Here is an 18269-nt window from a genome sequence, read left to right as displayed (position 1 = left end):
AAAGCGTATGTGGATGTGGGGAGTATGTTGTCCTGGAGCTATAAACTTTCATCCCATTTAATTGGTTTCGTGCGGAAGGCTCTAACTATAGAGCAGAAATCTTAGCACTATGGGGAGTTTTGCATTTGCTTTGTGCAAGTTCATTAGCCATCGATGAAATGGAAATTGTTGGCGACACAAAAATGATTAATGATTATTGATTGGGTGCAGGAGAAAACAAAATTTCAGTTGCCTTCACCAACATATAATTGGATCCATGGCATTAGATTCTTTATCTTGACTTTCTAAAGAATTTCTCTCTCATATATATATAGTAGAACTAGGTAGCAAATCTTCTTTCTAAGTGTGGGTGTAGTGCTTCACCAAGTGAGATCACCTTCTGTTCGATAATGGTAACTTATTCAACATAACGAGCTTCAAATTCTAATGGACAATATAGGAAAAGCTAGTCTGATGTGTTTTTTTCTCTATTTTACATTGTAATCCTTTAACTAGAAGTGATATCTTTAATGAATGTTTGCTTAGTCAAATAAGAATGAATAGCTAAGAGAAGAATGTAAAAGAAGCATTTTTTTCAACGAAATTCACAAAGGACAGACTTCAGAGTTCTAGATGATTTTTTTTTTCATGTAGAGATGTCGTGATGATCATAGACTTTTGGGAGGATAAGAGAAAAAAAAATGTAACTACAATACTCGGTTTTTTTTCTTGTTCAATAAAATACCACGGATATCATTCGATGCATTTATAAGAAATCTGTTATTCAGTAACCAAAATGCGTTTGTAAGAAATCTGTCATCTACTTTATAATCCAAGCGTTTCCAACCAACCGGTTTGTCACTTGTGCTAATTGCTTAATATAAGCTTGCCAAAACTTACAACAAAATTCAGCAAGGCAGCGCATTATGTTAGGCTTGAGCGTCAACTGTCTATGAATCCCGATCTTGCTTATCGTTAGTCCTTATCAAGTGCCAAAGCTTGAGGTATAGGGTGTCGACATTAAAGATATTGAGATCAGACACCTGCAATATTGGTGAAAAGTCATTTAAAAACATGCTAATATTTTGACATAGGGAAGGAAAGTATTGTCGCTTGAGAATTACAGGATCTTACCTTGGTATGTATGGTATGATAGATTCTGTTGCTCGTGGTCGAAGAAGCAGCGCACACAACTTCAAGCCCACCATCTTCCAATGCCATGAGAAGATCAGAGTACACAATCTGATGTGCAAACGTGTTCGTCCATACCTGAACGGCTGAACCCATAGATTTTATATTTATTGAAGGGAAACCCTGGCCTGATTCTCCAATAGCCGGCGCTTTAATGCAAAATTTCTCGTTACCGGAAAATCGCAGGGCCTGGAATGAAAGATTTGGATTTTTGCCAGAATCATCCTTCATCTTTTCTCTCTCCTTTTGAAGATCTTCGACTTTTCGCTGTAGATGGTGAATGTAATTCACAGATTCCTGCACTTGGTCTGCCACTGATCGTTTTCCCTACAGGAGATGAAGCTTCCATTAAAATGAAACCCTAGTGAGTACTGATGATCTTTTTAATGCAGTAAAACCCTTGTTATCGATCAAAGACAAAACATACCCGAAGATTTTCATCGGGAAGCAAGGACTTCAGAATTGACAAAAGGGCATTCATATCTTTACGCCTCTGCTTTTCAATCGATTTCTGATTCCTTTTGTCAGTCGGGATGGTCTGAGACCGACCATCATTTGAACAACTGGAATTGCAGAATGTGGCCGTTAAAACAGGATTCGAATAAGGAGGACAACCCTCTACGCATCCGGAATTGCAGTTATCAACGAAATTAGATATGGTGGCATGATGGGTAGTATAAGTAGCGGGATTTTCAATGGGTTGTGCTGATGGAAATGGACTGGAACTCAAAACACTTTCGACATCAAAATCTTTTATGACATCATCACAAGAGAGAAATTCATAGTCTAACCAAGAAGGAATGCTCATTTTTTTTAGGTGAAACAAACCCTAACAGACTTTTGAAAGTAAAGGAAACCTCGCCAACGATCGCCAACTGGGTCCAGGATCGTCTGCAACAAGAATAGTATTCGATCAGTTCCAACTTTGTGAAAAAGATGATCCTGAATTGAAAGCTGATAACTATCTGAGGATCACAACAACATTTAAAGAAACAAATTGAGATATCTTAGGATCCCTTGCTCCTAAACGAAGATCCTGCTCCTACCATTCAACTGTACTAAAAACGGCTGACAACTAAATCGGAAGACACAATTATGACTGTGATAAGCGCTACTTGAAACAGTTAAATATAATCCTGTACTCCAACTGTATCAGAGACTGCTGATTGGACATTTAGGAAAATTTGGAGGACTTAAAGCGGGACAATCAATTCAATCAAAAGTGCTATGCCATCAAACTGGAGCACTTTCAAGGAAAGTAATTTCCTTTAATATCTGATCAATTTTTTTAAAAGTAATTATTAATAATAAAATTATTTTTTATAATTTTATTAATTTTAAAAATTTCAAAAATATAATAATTTTTTTAAATCGATTTTATTCTAACCTTAAGAAACCCCTTATGAATACTATAACACTTCAACCTAATGTAACTGCGTGTATATATATATATAAAGTCAAATAGTATATAAATTTAGCATTTTTTAATTAATTTGATTCTTATTTATGGTTTTTTAATTAAATTAAATTTATTTTAATTTAGGAAAAAGTTTATTAAGTAATGAAATCATAAAAAGAAATGATATTAAATAAAATCAATTTATTTTGATATAATTTATATTAATAAGAAATAATATTAATAAAAAAAATGATTCGATGAAGTGGATACATTCGGATGTAAATAACAACATTTATGAGATTTATTACTATTTTATTATTATCTTTTTCACTACCATTAGAAAATTTTCTAATGAAACTTTATATAAGAAAAATAATAGAACTTCCAATTCTTCGTATGACAAACACTGTAAAATTACTAAGAAAGCAATCAGGGACGCCCCTAATGAAATCATTAAGCTTAGAATATAAGTATATACAAAGCTTTCATTAAGAGGAAGAAAAAGTCATATATTAATAACTAACAAGAGCATGTTCTCCACCTTTCGTAAAACTAAAGATAACCATTATATCCTCCTAGAAAATTGGGATAACTATCTTAAGAATTTGTATGACTCTTCAGACACCATGGGCGCCATCTTAAACACTCCTATTAAGGATTATATATTTTCTCTAGAGGACATTGATTCTGGGATTTAGAAGCTTGCTAATGGGAGAGCCAAAGATACTGAAGGTTAACAAGTTGACATCTTTAAATGGGAAGATCTATCCTCATTCCTCATCTCCACAAGCTACTCAATTTGGTTGTAAAGCATGGCTTCCCTAATCGTTGGACGTAAAGCCTTATTGTGGCTATCCTAAAAAATGAGGACAAAAGTGTTCCCTCTAACTATAGGACCGTTATGATTAGCCACATCCTAGCCAAGCTTTATGGGCTCATTCTAGAAGAAAATCTTAGCCTTTGGCTTGAGAACAACGGTAAAAGAGCTAAAGGAAAGTTGGTTTTAGGAGACATCACTCGACTATCGACCACCTTGTCACTCTTACGATCATTACAAAGGAATATCGCAATATTAAAATTGATTTCTTCTGTTGTTTTGTGGGCTTTAGAAAAAATTTTGACACTAGCTCTCGAGATAAGCTCTGGGAGAGGCTTGAAGAGATCACGATTCCTCCTGAACTGAGGATTGTTGTGATCTGCCTCTACAAGATTGTCATTGCCAAACTTAAGACAAACAAAGGGTGGTCTAAATGTATTAAATGCAATATCGTGGTTAAGCAAGGGTGTGCATTTTCCCTACCCTTTTTGGTATTTACATCGATAAACTTGAGGAGTTTATAGAAACTGTGGGCTGCAAGGGTACCGAGCTCGTTGGTAGTATCATTACTCTTCTCCTTTATGTTCATGAAATCATTCTTCTTGCAAAGATCCATGATGACCTAGACATGCAACATAAGACTCTTCATGTTTACTGCTCCAATATGGGTGCAACAGTTAATACCAACAAGACTAAAGTCATGACCATTAAATCCAAAAAGATCACCCATGGTAGTTTCATCTATGATAACCATTGTCTAGAGCTAGTTTCTTCCTATAGATATTTGGGTATTGACTTTCCTCATCAACTCAACTAGGATTATTACGTCCATAAAAGAGTTATTGGAGGTTAGAAAGCTTATTATGAGCTTGAAAACAATTGTAAGTCAGTCAATCTTTACATTTGGAGTAAAAAAGGTTCCTCTTTAAGACTCTCATCACCCCAATTATCTTATATGAATGTGAAGCTTGGGGGTGCAGTATATGTAGGGAGTCATGGAGAAAAATTGAGATGATCCAAAAGAAATTCATAACCTATAAACTCAAGATCAAGAGAAATGCTCCCTATCCTATCCTCTTGATCGAAGTTGGTCCGTCCTACATTAAATGTGCAACTATGTTTAGATATCTAATATGTAATAAGAAACATCATAATATGGAATCCAAGAGGCTCCCAAACATTTCTTCTAACTTTACTCAAAACCCCCACCTATACCTCAAGTGTCGGTGGCATAAGGATGCTCAGTCTTGGCTCAACCTTTGGGGGATTAAGGAGGAGATCATCATGTGAAGCAAGGATAGTATAAGAAATACTATTACCTCCAATTTTAAGAAAAATATGTGGGATGCTAAGGAGTTGGATGGTAAAAGGAAGCTAAGGTACTATAAGGAGGTGATCAATCCCACCCTTGATAACCAAAATTATCTCTCTATGTTGACTAGCACTAAGAAGAAAATGAACATTGCTAGGATTAGAACTAACTCTCGTGAGCTTCGAAGTGAGACTGACTGTGGTCTACTCCCAAGACTCACTAGAACGATAGAATCTATAATATTTGTGATACTAAGAAGGTGGAATATGAAAATCACTTCCTTTTAGACGGCCCGATTCTTCCCCGCATCTCTCAATTCCCTATCATCAACCACACCTCCAACCTTCTTTACTTATTAAGTCAACCCAATTATAGCGACCATGGAATACTTCTTTCCCTGCTCCTTGATCACATAAACTAGATTTTGAATAATGACAATTATAATTTTCTTGAGGTCTGATAAACTACATTGGTCTTAGTGGACATTAATCATAACCATCATCATCATTTTATTTTTTTTCAAAATACTAATTAAAAAAATATTATAAAGATAAAAAAAAATAGATTAATTTTTTGTTTTTCTTTTTCCTTTTATCAACCATATTAATTTCTTTTATAATGTTTACATGTTATAAAATACAATGTAAACAACTCCAAAGACAAAATATATATAAGTCTAATACCATCATACAAAATGTAATTTGAGTCCTAAAATAATAGTGTCTCAAAAGCACTGTGTAATTGCTATGAGGTTTAGGCCAATCTAAGTGGTTGCTAGTTAGCATTAAATATAAATGTTCAATCATATTGATGTAGGTCTAGAAAGAATCTATCATGTTACATATCCAATAATCCAAAACTATCCAAAACTCTCTTTATTTATATTTTCATAATATTTGGACAAGGGAATTTTAGTATCAAGCTTGAAGTTAAGGGTGGAATGTAATACTCAAAACTAGAAACATAAAATTATTTACAAAATCTCAAGACCATCAATTAATAATATGTAAAACAAACTTGATAATAATTACAATGTACTTGTAATGGATTCAACTTGGTAATGGTAGTAATGGATTTTGTAATTGTTTCGATCTGATAATGGTAAGAGGGATTCACTGGAAAGGGTAGTTTATTGAAGGATCGGGGGTGGCTAGTTGTAAAAATATATTGTGCAGTTGAGCCTACAATTAGGTAAAATGTCATCCCCAAAAAAATAGTTATGCTTAACAAGTGTTTATAAGTTGCCAGTAAGATGGGTTCATAAAATCCCAAGTATAATTCTTTCCATTCACCTATCATGGTTGATGATAATGAGTTAGTAATGGTTCAAGTGCTTCAGATTATAAACCAAAGATAGTTTTCACAAGCCAAAAGTGAAAGGGAAAACCCTCTAGCCTAACTTGAAGAAGGGTGAATCTATGATAAAAGAGATGAAGTGATGCTGAGATCAAAACTTGATGAAATAGAAAATATTGTGAGGATGAACAATGATAATTACCAAGTGATGTATAAATCATCAAGGATCAACAAGACCTTTGTTAAAGTGATTTAAGTGTGATATAAAACATAAACCATGATGACTTAGTGTGGTCATGGAATTGGTAAGTAAAAATTGTAAAGTGAGATAAGTCCCATGGATAATGATGAATATGTATGCAAGGTTGAGTATTTAATTTGGTATTGTTTCTTTAAGGAATTATGTTAAGGTCAACAATAGCTTAATGGTCAATTTTACCAAATTTCCCTCAGAAAGCAAGAATATACAACTAAATATTAAGGGTCAAATTTATAGGGTGCTTGAAATTTTAATAGTGTACTTAATTGAGTAAAGTATGTGAAATCTTGAGAATTATGGATAAGGTGACTATCCCTAGTAAGTAAATTTTCAATTTCCGTTTTGGAAGAATAAGTTGTGATGATATAGATCTAACTGATAGACATAACCAAAATAGATCCTAGATGGATGTTTAATGATATTGATGCGTTAAATGGCATTCATGATACGAATGTTTATGATTTTTTTTCTCTCCATGTGATATGTATTGAGAAGATTATCATATTTGTGATGATAATCTATTTGATTACATTCACTTGTGGTAGGTGAAGAGTTAAATCAATTGGTTGAGTTCCCTTCATTAAAGCACCTCACTATTGAGATGTCACGGGGTCAATGAGCTGGTGGGAAGTGATCCCATTGGGTGGATTTGTCTAAAATAATGTTTCCGTGGATGTAGCAGTCACTGATCTTTGGAGTCTATGAACTACATAAAAAAATAAAAAAATAAAAAATATATTAATGTGTGAGGTCCATGGGGGGTAGTTCAATTGGTTATGAAGTATTATGTATATCATGAGATTCAATGTTCAAATGCACCTATGTCAAACCATGTTTTTTTTTATATTAACATGTGGTTGTATTTATGATTCAAATGTAATGTTGTATCTTTGATAAAGATATGCTAATGTTGAAGTTATATTGTTGTGATGGCATTTTAGGATGGGATGATATGTGGTAGTTGGAAATTGTTTTTAATGAGATGTTAATGATGTCATGCATCAGTATTTGGTGCTTAATTATTGAGAATGATATGATTAAAAAAATAAATTAAATAATTACATAAGCAACATGATAGGTGAGTGGGAGAAATCATATCTGGGAGTTGACATGGACAAATTTTTTACAAGTTGTGAACACTACACTGCTATGATCATGCTGACCGAAACCAATGTTTTGAGGATGACTCTCCGCCAAACCATAGGCTCAACTACACTATGTATTTCTACATCTAACAACTGTTGAGCCCTCAATCAATTACATTTGTCAACAAATCACTCCTATCCTAAGATTGTCATAGAAAAAGAATGTCTCAAATCCTTATTTCATCCATTGAACAGATTAATTTGCTAAAAAAATATAAAGATAATATTCACACACATAATCCGTGTGCCATCATACAAATTCCTATTTTTTGTTTGAAGTTTTTCTTAAAATAATTTTTTTGATATAATTGATTCTTACTTATTTTTCTTTTATTTTTTATTAACATGACGTTATTCTTACTAGCTGCATAGTTTCCTTTATTCATTTATTTGGAACATCAATTTATTTATATATTAGTTAACTAATTATTCTTCTCACATTTTATTATTTATTATTTTATTTATTTATTTATAATGATTATTATTATTAATTTTATAATATGGGGTATTGCATGGAAATCCAAGATCTCATGTAGAACTTAATTAGTGCATTGGAGAATAAATAAATGATAGTAAAGGGAGTAAAGGGGCTAGACTCTTCCTCATTAACAAGTTATCATTGCACAAAAGCACGATGTAAGATAAATTCAAGATACTACCATGGAGATATTAAAATTAAACCTTGGGCGGGGAAATAATATGGTAAATGTAGAAAATTAAATGCTAGGTGGAGAAATAGTCAACATAAATGTTAAAGACCCTTTGAAACCAAAATACTGAATTATTGATATAAGATGGTGAAGTGTATTGATGGTCTACAAGGTGTTGTGAAATAAGAGAGTTGGGAGGGAGAGAGTTGGGAGAGAGTTCCAAAACATAAAGTGCATGTGTATTTGGGTGGGAATTAAACTTATGTAACTCAATCTATAAAAATGTATGATAAATATAGATTCTCTAGATTGACCTAATGACTAAGAGAGGATATGAGTTATAAGGGTGGATGATAGATCATAAGGAGCCTTTTAACTAAAAAAAGTCCAAATCAATATGAAGCTAAGAGATGTAGAAACATAAAATATAAAATAAGATATATGGAGTTCAAGAAAAGCCTAAAAAATACTTAAAACTTTCATAAATAAAATGCAACATATTTGGATTGGTTGTTCAAAAATAATAAAAAATAATAATAACCCAAAACATTCTGCTCATTGTATAGTGAAAGGTAATTTAAAAAATAATAATAATTCAAAATATAATGTTCACTTATACACTTGGAGAAAGGTCGCGGTCCTTTTATAGATTTTACAACGGGTATGTAATTAAGAGCTTAACTAATTGTATACATTCCAAGACGGAAGAAAAGTTGAAACTCGCATGCAATGGACAAGATGACAAAACAGTAAACCAGTAATTACTATATTGTGCTTAATATTTACAGATTTATATTTTTATCAATAACCTCCTGATATACCCAAGACCCAGCTATATAGTACCTTGTTTCGTTCTGATGAATTATTTTACTTTATTAGGTACAGGCCACAAGAGCATTTTCTAACCATAGATTTGTTATGATGATGCAGGGATTCGTTGCTTCTGGTATTGCCTTTTCAGTTCAGATATGGTGCATTGACAGAGGAGGGCCTGTGTTTGTTGCAGTCTACCAACTTGTACAAACTATTGCTGTTGCAATTATGGCATCTATCATTCTTGGGGAACAATTCTATCTGGGAGGGTATATTCCTTATACATTTCTTTAAATATATGCCATGTTTCATCATTTTTAGTTTCATTGGATGACGTGAATTTTGCATCCATGGCAGGATATTTGGAGCAATTCTGATTATCATCGGTCTCTACCTTGTACTGTGGGGCAAAAGTGAAGAAAAGAGATTGGGACTATTGCAGGCCAAATCGTCCATGGTGCCTGAGAACCAACCTGACAATATGGATCAGAGTGCAACTTTGATCATCAACAACAGCAATGGCATCAAGCCTAATACGTCCTCGTCCCTAATTCAGCCTCTTCTCCTTGACACCAGTTACAAAACTGTTAATATCCCTTCTCCTTCAGACGAGCCACAGCCATAAAAGCCATCAAACCCTCTAACCCATCACAACAATACAACAGCTTGTATCACTGCAAACAGTACTAATGAATTTTCATGGTCTAGCAAAATATCCATGCAAACATCTACAGATGTATGTATCCATCTTAAGCCACCAAACATGTGCTTAAGAGCTTATATTAATAATTGGTTTCTGCCTGTGTGCCTGTTATAAGCATATCCACTGAAAGTAAGATTTTGTTTCCCTTCTTGTAATATATAGTAAGTGTAGATTTCTGTTTCCTTTGTTTTCAAACGAGGCAGTAATATTTTATACTTGAAGAGAGTAAGACTGGATATTGATTCACAGTTTCCATTTTTCCAATTAATTAACTTTTTGAATCCAATACAAAACCAAATAGAAATATAAGTGTTACAACAATCAGAAATTTGATAAACCAAATAGAAATATAAGTGTTACAACAATCAGAAATTTGATAATAAATATTGATGTTTATGTGGCAAATATTAAGCACCCTACAATAAGCTAACGATTGGTTCAGTCCTTTACATCTTGTCCATTAAATAAGAATAAAATAATATGCAATGGACAAGATGACAAAACAGTAAACCAATAATTACTATATTGTGCTTAATATTTACAGATTTATATTTTTATCAATAACCTCCTGATATACCCAAGACCCAGCTATATAGTACCTTGTTTCGTTCTGATGAATTATTTTACTTTATTAGGTACAGGCCACAAGAGCATTTTCTAACCATAGATTTGTTATGATGATGCAGGGATTCGTTGCTTCTGGTATTGCCTTTTCAGTTCAGATATGGTGCATTGACAGAGGAGGGCCTGTGTTTGTTGCAGTCTACCAACCTGTACAAACTATTGCTGTTGCAATTATGGCATCTATCATTCTTGGGGAACAATTCTATCTGGGAGGGTATATTCCTTATACATTTCTTTAAATATATGCCATGTTTCATCATTTTTAGTTTCATTGGATGACGTGAATTTTGCATCCATGGCAGGATATTTGGAGCAATTCTGATTATCATCAGTCTCTACCTTGTACTGTGGGGCAAAAGTGAAGAAAAGAGATTGGGACTATTGCAGGCCAAATCGTCCATGGTGCCTGAGAACCAACCTGACAATATGGATCAGAGTGCAACTTTGATCATCAACAACAGCAATGGCATCAAGCCTAATACGTCCTCGTCCCTAACCCAGCCTCTTCTCCTTGACACCAGTTACAAAACTGTTAATATCCCTTCTCCTTCAGACGAGCCACAGCCATAAAAGCCATCAAACCCTCTAACCCATCACAACAATACAACAGCTTGTATCACTGCAAACAGTACTAATGAATTTTCATGGTCTAGCAAAATATCCATGCAAACATCTACAGATGTATGTATCCATCTTAAGCCACCAAACATGTGCTTAAGAGCTTATATTAATAATTGGTTTCTGCCTGTGTGCCTGTTATAACCATATCCACTGAAAGTAAGATTTTGTTTCCCTTCTTGTAATATATAGTAAGTGTAGATTTCTGTTTCCTTTGTTTTCAAACGAGGCAGTAATATACCCTAATCTTATGATAGGGTTACAAAAGTTTTTGATTGACCACCATGCTGCTAGCAGCACACTTATATACTACGATACTACGAGTGTTATGTTCACCGACTACTGGTTTTCTATATCACTGTCTTTCTGTATTTGTCTTTCACAGTGAGAAAGCAAGCGCTAATGCGTTTGTTATTCACCACATCCAATTGGACAATTGTGTGATCAGTGAAAGGGATTACAAGTTTTTGCAGTAAAGCATTGCAGAATAATTTTTAGTTTGGTAGAGGTTTCCTTAAAATGATTTTATCAATAAATCCATTTTTTGGGATAAGAGAAGTAATGACAGTTAAAATATTTCAGAGATTTTCCTGATAAGACAATCTGTTCAGTTAAGCATTGCAGAGTAACCAGAAATGCACAAATACACTAATTTATATAATATAAATGATAACACATCTGGTAACCCATTAATGCAGGTATATAGATCCAAATGATAACATATCTGGTAACCCATTAATGAAGGTATATAGATCCAACAGACATGCAGCCCCAGCCTCAAGAAGCATTAAAGCTGCCCACACACAATATATATTTACTCACACTGTCTTCGTTTATGTTAAACTGGCACAGTAAAGCCTTGACTTCAAATTCCACATAAATTAAATTACAGGTTTCCTCATTAAAGCTAATAAAATACCATTTTTTAAGACCCTATTAACATTGATTAGTTTAAAAGCACATTCATATTTGTCGTTTCCTCAAGATCCTGGGTTGGAGTTATTAATCATTTACGCTTAATTGTTATTATTAATTATTTGTGTAGAGTTTGTCTTTAAAGGTTCTTTAAGTATTCATTTTCTATGTTTTTGGAGGTGGTTAAGATGCTTTCGATGGTTGAATTCCAACCGCAATGAAAAAGGAAACCGTCTGTGGATGGATGAGAGAGGACAGCAATCTGAGGCGAGAGATCCAAGGTGAAGGCCTTGGAAGTTTTTTCATATTCCCAATAGCAGGATTACATATATAGAGATTATGCTCCGTGCAATTATGGTAACAGCATAAGATTTCACTGACACAAACACAGCAAACCCCAGATTTAACAGCCATACCCAAGATATTATCACTGGAAGGAATCTCAGGCAAAAGATTAAAGTTCTTGAAACGAAATGGTTGAAACTCCATCGGAAGTTTGAACAAAACTGAATTTCTTTCCGCACACCACAGCTCTGCAGCCCTCCCACCATTGTAGCATTCACGTTTTATTAAAAAAACAGGGGCACGGAATACCTGGTTTTGGTTGGAGAGCAGATAATTCCAGCGTTTACAAACAATCCTTAACCTGTTTATGCTCAGAAAAGGTAAGCGTGAAAAAATTTCACTCAACAAATCCTCCGGGAATTCTTTACCTGTATCTCCAGAAACAGTTAATTTTTCCTCCTGGAATTCTTTACCTGTATCTCCAGAAACAGTTAATTTTTCCTCCTGGAATTCTTTACCTGTATCTCCAGAAACAGATATTTTTTTCTCTGTATGTCTAATTTCAGAGTTGTTGTCCTTTTTCACCTCTTTTGCAATTGCAACTGTTAAACTCTATAAAACTCTGATAGTGCAAGGGTTACAATTATTAGTGTTTGACAAAAGCAAAGAAAAAGCGTGGAGGTAATGCAATGGCAGTTTGTAGCCAATTATAGCCATTCCGAATTGCAACAGAGAGATTATCTACAGCCAAGTCGCTTCCACCTTGCGTTAATTAGGCAGTTACCACTCAATTCGGCATGTTGTTCACCTGAGTTTTCTCCATGTTCATTTGAGGCGAAATCCAACATGGGTGTACCGAAAAAATCAATTATGAAAGCGCAGACAGTAAACGAAAAGGATGTGAGAGCATCTTGCACTAATATTTTAGCTTTCTCCAATAGTACTGGCATGCATACAAAAATGTTCATCTGGGCATGATCCCCTTCGATCTGAACATCAGGGAGCTCTATGAAGCGGATCATGTCCCTTGACGAAGATGGTAGGATGTGGTGAGGAGAGCCGTCCATCCATATGGCGGTGAAGAAGGTGACAGAAAAGCCATGGTACACAGTCAGCGACTTTGCAAGCTCAAGGAGTGGGATGTGATGGCCCGACCCAAACCCAGGGAAGATTGCGACATGAGGCTTTTGGCTCTGCTCTTGCGACTCCATGAATGTCTCTATATTCCAACGAGCAAATGCCAATATTTGAAGGGTGGGTTCTGTAACGATGAAGTAGAATTTATAGTTATAAAACAAATGTATGACATTCACCCATTTTTAGCACAACTTATCATCTCATTTCAGGCCAAAAGTTTGGAGGTTTAATCCGAACTTGCAGGAGACCAGGAGGACGAAGAGGAGCATGAGGAGGACGAAGAGAAGCATTGAGGTCCATGGCATCTGATTCATCTGCAACCTTCAAGCCTTTTGGAGTTCTCTTTGTTTGCCTTGGTGAGTACCATCCATCCAATGATTCAACGAGTGAGTTCGGTATCGGTCATTGTTCGAAATGATGATTCCATAACATCTACCATTATTGTCAGCCATCCAATTGTAGAAGCTTATAGTATATTGTACACTAAAGATCCAAAGCCTGAAACCAAGCATAATTCTCTGTATCATGCCTGACTTGAGCTAACTAAATTTTTGTAGTTCTATTCAATTCAACTAAAGGAGCTAGGTTCTTTGTAGCTTCTATATTATTAAAAACCCAGACCCAATTTCTCATCTATGTTTCTATTAGAACAAATCATAATAAACTGGCACTGGAGATTTTTACAGTCATACAATGCACCCAATGATTGCAGAGAGCAAATTTTAGTAATGCCTGAATACCAGCGAACGTCCGGTTAGGACATAGAAATTTTCTTCTACCCTTTTGAGCGTTTCAAGAAGAAACATGATGTGAGGGGCTGCATCCTCCGACTGAGGTGCCGGGTCTAAGGGATAACTATTCTGTTAAAATCCTTTGAGATCTGCACCTAGCCTCATTCCTTGGTGCCATATGGATCGGGTAGCCAACAGTGAGAAAGCTTGGGGGACAGCTTAACACTTCGCCAACCTCACTAGTGAATCAATATCCCCTTAGGCTATTAATGCTATGGGTGTGACCTCTCAAGGCAGGGTGGGTGCCTGATAATCAAAGAGTTAAGTTTGAGCTGAAAGCCGTGCAGCTCAAACATGAAAAAAATCACTGTAATATATACCTCTAATTTAAGGATTATTAAAACTTAGGATGTTCAGTTTTCCTGAACATCCAATGAGATTTAGTACATGGTTACTACAGAAATATATGTAATCCACCAATTAGGCTAAACTGGTCTAATGCAGGGTAACAACCAACGTTGTGCAACCGTAATAAAATTAAGATAGCTCATTTGGCTACTTTTGTACAAAATGATATTACTACGATAGGCTACATATTTATCATCGTTTGTCCATAATTGGACAACCATCTCTCTGACGAGTTTCAAACTAGCTTAAGGTGCCCGCAAGGGGATTTTGTCATCCTTACCTTGCTATTGTGAAGCTTACAGAATTAGTGGATATCACTGAACAACTTTACAACCCGTTAAGCTAGTTACAGACAACCAATTGTCAAAAATACAAAAAGACATAGACACTAAAGGCTGTGCATTATTCTTATGTGCCTCGTTGTCTAAATTATATTGAAGTTCTTCTGCAACGTAGAGACCCGCATGGCTATCCCTTGTCCTATCATTGTTAGATCCTTGATACATCATCAGAGTGTTTTAGCAGCTGCTTTTATATATATATATATATATATAAAGGAATCAGCAACTAAGCCGAGTACAGGTTTGAATTCGCATGACATGGAGTCAATTGTGACTACTACCACTATAACTTTTAGGTGAATTTATGCACGCTCCCACACACTGTCCACAAACTTAATTAAGGATTTTGGACCACAAACTTTACATAAGACTTTATAGGAAATCCACCGCCAATTGAGCTGCCCAGGGACTATTAGTGGTGTTAGCTTTATCAAACAACAATGCTTAGATTTATTTTGGAACTCATAGGTAGAATAGCTTTGATTGCCACAATAGGCACGCTGCTTATCATGCCCATTGCCATTCCATCTATGACATATTTTTGGTTTATCCAAGAGCTTTCAGTTTGCGGTTCTCTACACATTTTCAGATTCTCAAAGTCCCATCAAGGTAAGTAATAGTCATACCGACAATAACTCTACGATAATATATTTTTAATGGCCTTAAATATTTATTTTCATTGCTGTTTAAGGACCAACTGTTGACAAAATCCTGGCATTTTTTACGATAAAACCAGATCTGATCTGAGTAAAATTGCTAGAGAAATTAGCATGGAGTCTAGGGGCTAAATGCCAACTCTTTATTGGGTGGAAGCTGCGGGGCAGCTGAGGTTGTTAGTTAGGGTACAACTTTGCCATGATGACACAAGATAAAGAAATGGTACATTAACGGGGAACTAGGTCCTCATGAATAAGGAGGGCCTAATTACTATATACAAGAGATTATTATAGCCATTCTCACACAGTTGTGTATGATTTTTCAATATTTTGGTTATTAAGAGATATTTTCCTATTTCTAAAGAGATGTAGATGTGTCTCATCATTATTATACTTTTGAGCCACACTGCCTTTCTATATTTGATGTGTTTAGTATTTTTCTAGTTATTTCTCGTAACTTGGAGCATTACATCAAGGCCCAGCCTTGGATGTGGAAGAGAGGGGAAGGGAAATCTCACCTCAAAAAGGCCTTGGCTTTGTCTCAACTATTTTCCCCATCATACAACCCCTGAAAGTAGATGCTTTGATGATCAATCTTAATGGACTAGGGCTTATCCTTTATCAAATAAGCCTTTTGCTTCTAAGGAAGAAATCAAATCAAAGGCTGCCGTGTGCGGAGGGCCATTGAAACAAGGGTCTGACTCTTGACATGATCACTTTGTTTGCTACTTCCAATTGCCTGAACTTTCTGAGTTCAATGGTCAATTTACTGCTTCCATAAGGTCTCTCCATAGTATGTATTTTCTAGATTATTTTTGTGTGTTTCTGGTTGTCAGTTTCATGTCAAAGACTCAAAACAGAGCTGGTCACCAAGGAGTGTGGCTCATTATGCTCTCTGCACTCAATGATTGTGTCTTTAGTCATTAAATCTAGCTGAAACATTTTAGTGGAATCCAGGGCTAAGGATTTGGTTTCCATCTTTCTGTTTTTAGTGCTGAGTGATGCATTTCAGTTTTATTTAAATACGTGAGCCTGCTTCATGTTTACATAAGTTGTTGAGTTTATAATGATACACATTTTTTAATATTTAATCATGAGTTCAACTTGCCAGTAGAAAACGGAACAAAAAGAACAATCACATGAGATAGTATCCACTATAAACTTCTTCATAAAAACTTTGTAGAATAATTACCAATTCATGGTAACTAAATATTTCATGTAGAGTTATGCATTACTTCAGTCCTTTAAAAGAAGAAATTCTAGATGCATTACTTCATTCCTTTACAAAGCAGAAATTCTAGTAACTAGTTACCGTTGATATCTCAATGCTCATGATTTCTTTTTCAAGGCCGTGATGCATATCAATGTCAAGAAGGATAATGATTATTAGCTGTGGAAAAATTATTATCTGATTTTTCAAGGATAATGATTTGTTATCGGCTCTTATTGTTGCAATTGGGGATGATAAAAGCATTGCAAGTTTAGATATCTTAAGTAGTTGAAAAAATATTTGCTAATCTCTCCAGGAAAATAATCTCTTTTTATTCTTGTTCTTGGAAGGCAACATTTGTCGGAGTCATACACATTTTTTAATATTTAATCATGAGTTCAACTTGCCAGTAGAAAATGGAACAAAAAGAACAATCACATGAGATAGTATCCACTATAAACTTCTTCATAAAAACTTTGTAGAATAATTACCAATTCATGGTAACTAAATATTTCATGTAGAGTTATGCATTACTTCAGTCCTTTAAAAGCAGAAATTCTAGATGCATTACTTCATTCCTTTACAAAGCAGAAATTCTAGTAACCAGTTACCGTTGATATCTCAATGCCCATGATTTCTTTTTCAAGGCTGTGATGCATATCAATGTCAAGAAGGATAATGATTATTAGCTGTGGAAAAATTATTATCTGATTTGTCAAGGATAATGATTTGTTATCGGCTCTTATTGTTGCAATTGGGGATGATAAAAGCATTGCAAGTTTAGATATCTTAAGTAGTTGAAAAAATATTTGCTAATCTCTCCAGGAAAATAATCTCTTTTTATTCTTGTTCTTGGAAGGCAACATTTGTCGGAGTCTCACTGCAGAGGCTGTATTTCGTGATGCTGTGCAGAAAAGGGGATTGACATTAGCATTCAAAATTGACTCTGTTGCAACTATTGACTACAATGAAGTAGGTTCCAGCTTATCATGGGTCAAGGCTAATTGAATTGGTATTTTAATTTTTTTTGTATTATACTGCAGTAAATAGGTATCACGTATTAATATGTTGAAATTATTTGAAGGGCGATCCTGCAGATCCCAAGATGAAGAATGCAGCCAAGAAACGTGGAATAGAGATAACTTCTATATCACCTACATACTTTAAAGAGTTTGATCTAATACTTGCAATGCACAAGCAGAACAAAGGTAAACAAAAAGCATAAATGGCATATAAAACTCCCAAAATTTTCAGTTTCATTTGCTAAGTTGTTCCAAACAGAATCTAATAAGCCAATACTATTGTTAAATTCAGCAAAATGTACATTAAAGTTTGTCTATGTTATTGTTAACATATGCTTCTAATTAGTTTCTAAGTTGTGTGCAAATATAAATTAATAACATGGGATGGATATATTCTGTAGCTGACATATTGACAATTCTCCTTCAGTTCCCCCAACACACAAGGCCTTTATTGCTTTTCCTAGGTAATTGTTTATATTTGGTATTCTTTATCGTTTCCCTGTGATACTCATACCATGGAGGAAGCCATTTTTATAGTCATATGGAGAAAGTGGGGGAGCAAAGTAGCTGTGAGATATCAAATGGACAATTACTGTGCCAATGGCTTGCAACCTTGGAGCTCTGAAAAGCTTCCTACAGCAGTGGTATGAGAACTCAACTTTGCTCAATTATGGTGAAGTTTTAGTGTGATAGCATCTGAGATTTGTTTTGAGGTTGGTTCTCTCTGTAACTGATTTTTTGATTTTGTGTGTTGTTGT

General features: G+C 34.8%; 2 protein-coding genes across 3 annotated transcripts; one reads left to right on the top strand and one right to left on the bottom strand.

Annotated features, from left to right (window-relative positions):
* Positions 1-929: 929 nt before the first annotated feature.
* On the bottom strand, positions 930-1978 carry LOC149230278 (transcription factor bHLH118-like). Its single transcript, XM_089381260.1, has 3 exons — positions 1598-1978; positions 1114-1497; positions 930-1022 (listed from the first exon to the last, which is right to left on the bottom strand). The coding sequence occupies exons 1-3, from the start codon at positions 1976-1978 to the stop codon at positions 930-932; spliced, it is 858 nt and encodes a 285-aa protein (XP_089237386.1).
* Positions 1979-8871: 6893 nt separating this feature from the next.
* Positions 8872-11311, top strand: LOC149230277 (auxin-induced protein 5NG4-like). 2 transcript variants are annotated; one of them, XR_016248001.1, is made up of 4 exons: positions 8872-9130; positions 9219-9693; positions 10251-10402; positions 10491-11311. XR_016248001.1 is itself a non-coding variant. In XM_089378928.1 (4 exons), exons 2-4 carry the CDS (start codon positions 9580-9582, stop codon positions 10756-10758), a joined length of 438 nt encoding a protein of 145 aa, XP_089235054.1. In that variant the 5' UTR covers positions 8881-9130; positions 9219-9579; the 3' UTR covers positions 10759-11311. The 2 variants fall into 2 exon arrangements, 1 of the variants encoding a protein (XP_089235054.1); XM_089378928.1 differs by having other exon boundaries at positions 8881-9130; positions 9219-9597.
* Positions 11312-18269: the final 6958 nt, after the last annotated feature.

This window comes from Pinus tabuliformis, chromosome J (genome assembly GCF_031772625.1).
Source record: "Pinus tabuliformis cultivar Carrire ecotype Pingquan chromosome J, CPIR1, whole genome shotgun sequence".
Lineage (NCBI taxonomy): Eukaryota > Viridiplantae > Streptophyta > Pinopsida > Pinales > Pinaceae > Pinus > Pinus tabuliformis.
This window is presented reverse-complemented; position numbering and strand designations above follow the sequence as displayed.

What these genes read in the sequence shown, in the direction of transcription:
- LOC149230278 (XM_089381260.1), bottom strand. Translation starts at nt 1,978, where the DNA reads ATGAGCATTCCTTCTTGGTTAGACTATGAATTTCTCTCTTGTGATGAT. An exon ending in TTCCCGATGAAAATCTTCGG is followed by an intron (nt 1,498 to 1,597) that starts GTATGTTTTGTC and finishes CATCTCCTGTAG; the next exon opens with GGAAAACGATCAGTGGCAGA. An exon ending in ATCATACCATACATACCAAG is followed by an intron (nt 1,023 to 1,113) that starts GTAAGATCCTGT and finishes CCAATATTGCAG; the next exon opens with GTGTCTGATCTCAATATCTT.
- LOC149230277 (XM_089378928.1), top strand. An exon ending in GAACAATTCTATCTGGGAGG is followed by an intron (nt 10,403 to 10,490) that starts GTATATTCCTTA and finishes CATCCATGGCAG; the next exon opens with GATATTTGGAGCAATTCTGA.